At 66.8% G+C, this 2,166-nt stretch overlaps 1 protein-coding gene across 1 annotated transcript in view; it reads right to left on the bottom strand.

The window, feature by feature from the left end:
* The window catches only part of BAHCC1 (BAH domain and coiled-coil containing 1), a 43,860-nt gene that overhangs the window by 33,255 nt on the left and 8,439 nt on the right, over nt 1-2,166 (bottom strand). Inside the window, exons 7-11 of the mRNA XM_014949699.1 lie at nt 1,988-2,065; nt 1,623-1,651; nt 962-1,084; nt 392-601; nt 59-307 (exon numbers count right to left, since the gene is read on the bottom strand). Of these exons, the coding sequence (XP_014805185.1) occupies nt 59-307; nt 392-601; nt 962-1,084; nt 1,623-1,651; nt 1,988-2,065 (689 nt within the window). The remainder of the gene's footprint in view (nt 1-58; nt 308-391; nt 602-961; nt 1,085-1,622; nt 1,652-1,987; nt 2,066-2,166) is intronic.

Below are 2,166 nucleotides of genomic sequence, written 5' to 3' on the forward strand. Positions count from 1 at the left end.
GCCAAACCCTGCATCCCCAGCCCCACGCCAGACCCCACACCCCCAGCCCCACACCAGCCTTGCCTTTGAACCCCGCCGACTGACGGGGGTCGGGGTCCTGCGGTTGGTACTTGGTGGCCTTGGAGCTCTTGGGACGGGACAGTTTCTTCTGGATGCGGCCGCCGGGGTTGGGGTCTTTCCGGCGGAAGGGGCTGATGCCGGCGGGCAGCCCTTTGCTCTTCACCTTCTGCTTCAGCTGCGACACCTTGTGAGCCACCTTGCAGGCCAGCTTGCCCTGCGACCCGCTCTTCTTGCACCGCACCTTCTCCTGGGGGGCACAGGGAGGCTCGGGATGGGGTTGGGACCCCCCCAGCCCCAGGGTGGGTTTCACCGGCGGTGGGTCCGGACTCACCGGGGAGCCCTTGAGGCTGCCGAACGCCGCCTCGGCCAGTTTGCTCCTCTTCTTCTTGGGCTCGGGGTCCCCCCGCAGCTCGGCACACAGCAGGGACAGGCTGGTCTTCACCGACCTGGTGGGGAGCACGGCGTGGGCATGGCACCCACCCGACCCCCAGGATGGACCCTGAACCCCCCCGGGATGGATCTTGAACCCCCGGCCCAGATCCTAAATCTCTGTTTGCATCCTTCATCCCTGTCCAGATCCTTCATCCCTGTCCAGGTCCTTCATCCCTGGCCAGATCCTGCATCCCTAGCCAGACCCTGCATCCCTGGCCAGACCCTGCATCCCTGGCTGCATTCTGGTCCAGATCCTGCATCCCTATCTGGATCCTGCACCCCTCCTTGGGTCCTGCATCCCTGCCAGGATCCTGCATCCTGGTCCAGATCCTCCATCCCTGGCTGGATCCTGCATCCCTGTCCAGATCCTCCATCCTGGTCCAGATCCTGCACATCCCTGTCCAGATCCTGTATCCCTGCCAGGATCCTGCATCCCTGTCCAGATCCTCCATCCCTGGTGGGATCCTACATCCTTGTCCAGATCCTCCATCCTGGTCCAGATCCTGCAGCGGCGCTGGAGCTCGGCCAGTCGCATCCGCACCTCCACCTCCTGCGTGTTGAGCTGCTCGATGGCCGCCTTCAGGGGACAAACCTGGGGGAGAAGGAAGGGGGGTGGCGAGGTGGGGGGTGGGCAGCTGGCAGCGCCGGCAGCCTCGGCCCTTGGGCTGAGACCGGGCACAACTCATCTCACCTCCCACCCTTGGGCTGAGACAGGGCACAATTCATCCTGCCTCCTGCCCTTGGGCTGAGACCGGGCACAACTCATCCCACCTTCTCCCTTTGGGCTGAGACCAGGCACAGCTCATCCCACCTCCTGCCCATGGGCTGAGACTGGGCACAACTCATCCCACCTTCTCCCCTTGGGCTGAGACCGGGCACAACTCATCCCACCTCCTGCCCATGGGCTGAGACCGGGCACAACTCATCCGCTGGGGCCCCCGGGATTCCCTGGGGAAGCCGAGCTGGGAGGGAATCCCGGCGCCTGCCTGGAGCCAGCGCTGGAGCAGAGCCCCACAGAAAGGACCGGCCGCCGGGCACCGCACACGCGTGCCGTGCCGTGCCGTGCCACCCCCTCGCCCCCGTGCCACACGCGTGCACGTGCAGCACCCCCTCTACACACACACACACACATCCTTGGCACTGCCCACAGGCGTGCAGCCTGCACCGATAGGCGTGCAACCGCAAGCTGAGCCCCCCCCGCCATGCAGATGTGCATGCAATGTCCTGTGTGTCCCCCCCCCAACCAAAAATGCACACGTGTGTGCATCACCAGCGTGCACGCCGCTCCTGCACGGCTGCATGCCTTGCACAGAGTCATGGACACCCCCCTCAGACCCCCTCCAACACCCCAGGAAGGCGGCACCGAGGGCTGGGGACACGGTGGGAGAGGAAGCACCGGGGGGGCAGAGGGCATGGCTGGGTTGGGCGTCACCGGGGCACAGGGGGGACACACCAGGGCACGGGGGGGACACACCAGGGGACACATGACACTCACCTTCCAGGGCCAGGTCGCAGCGTTGCCGGCGCAGCTCCAGGTCGGCCAGCTCGCTGAGCAGGGCGATGCCGGGGATCCCTGAGGCGTGGGGGGCGGGTGAAGGGGGGGCCGGGGGGGGCTCCCCGGGAGACTCCAGCGCTGGCAGCTCCCCCAGGTCGATGCCGGCGGCGATCAGCGCC

Source organism: Calidris pugnax, unplaced genomic scaffold (assembly GCF_001431845.1).
Source record: "Calidris pugnax isolate Ruff unplaced genomic scaffold, ASM143184v1 scaffold9, whole genome shotgun sequence".
NCBI classification, from domain to species: Eukaryota; Metazoa; Chordata; class Aves; order Charadriiformes; family Scolopacidae; genus Calidris; species Calidris pugnax.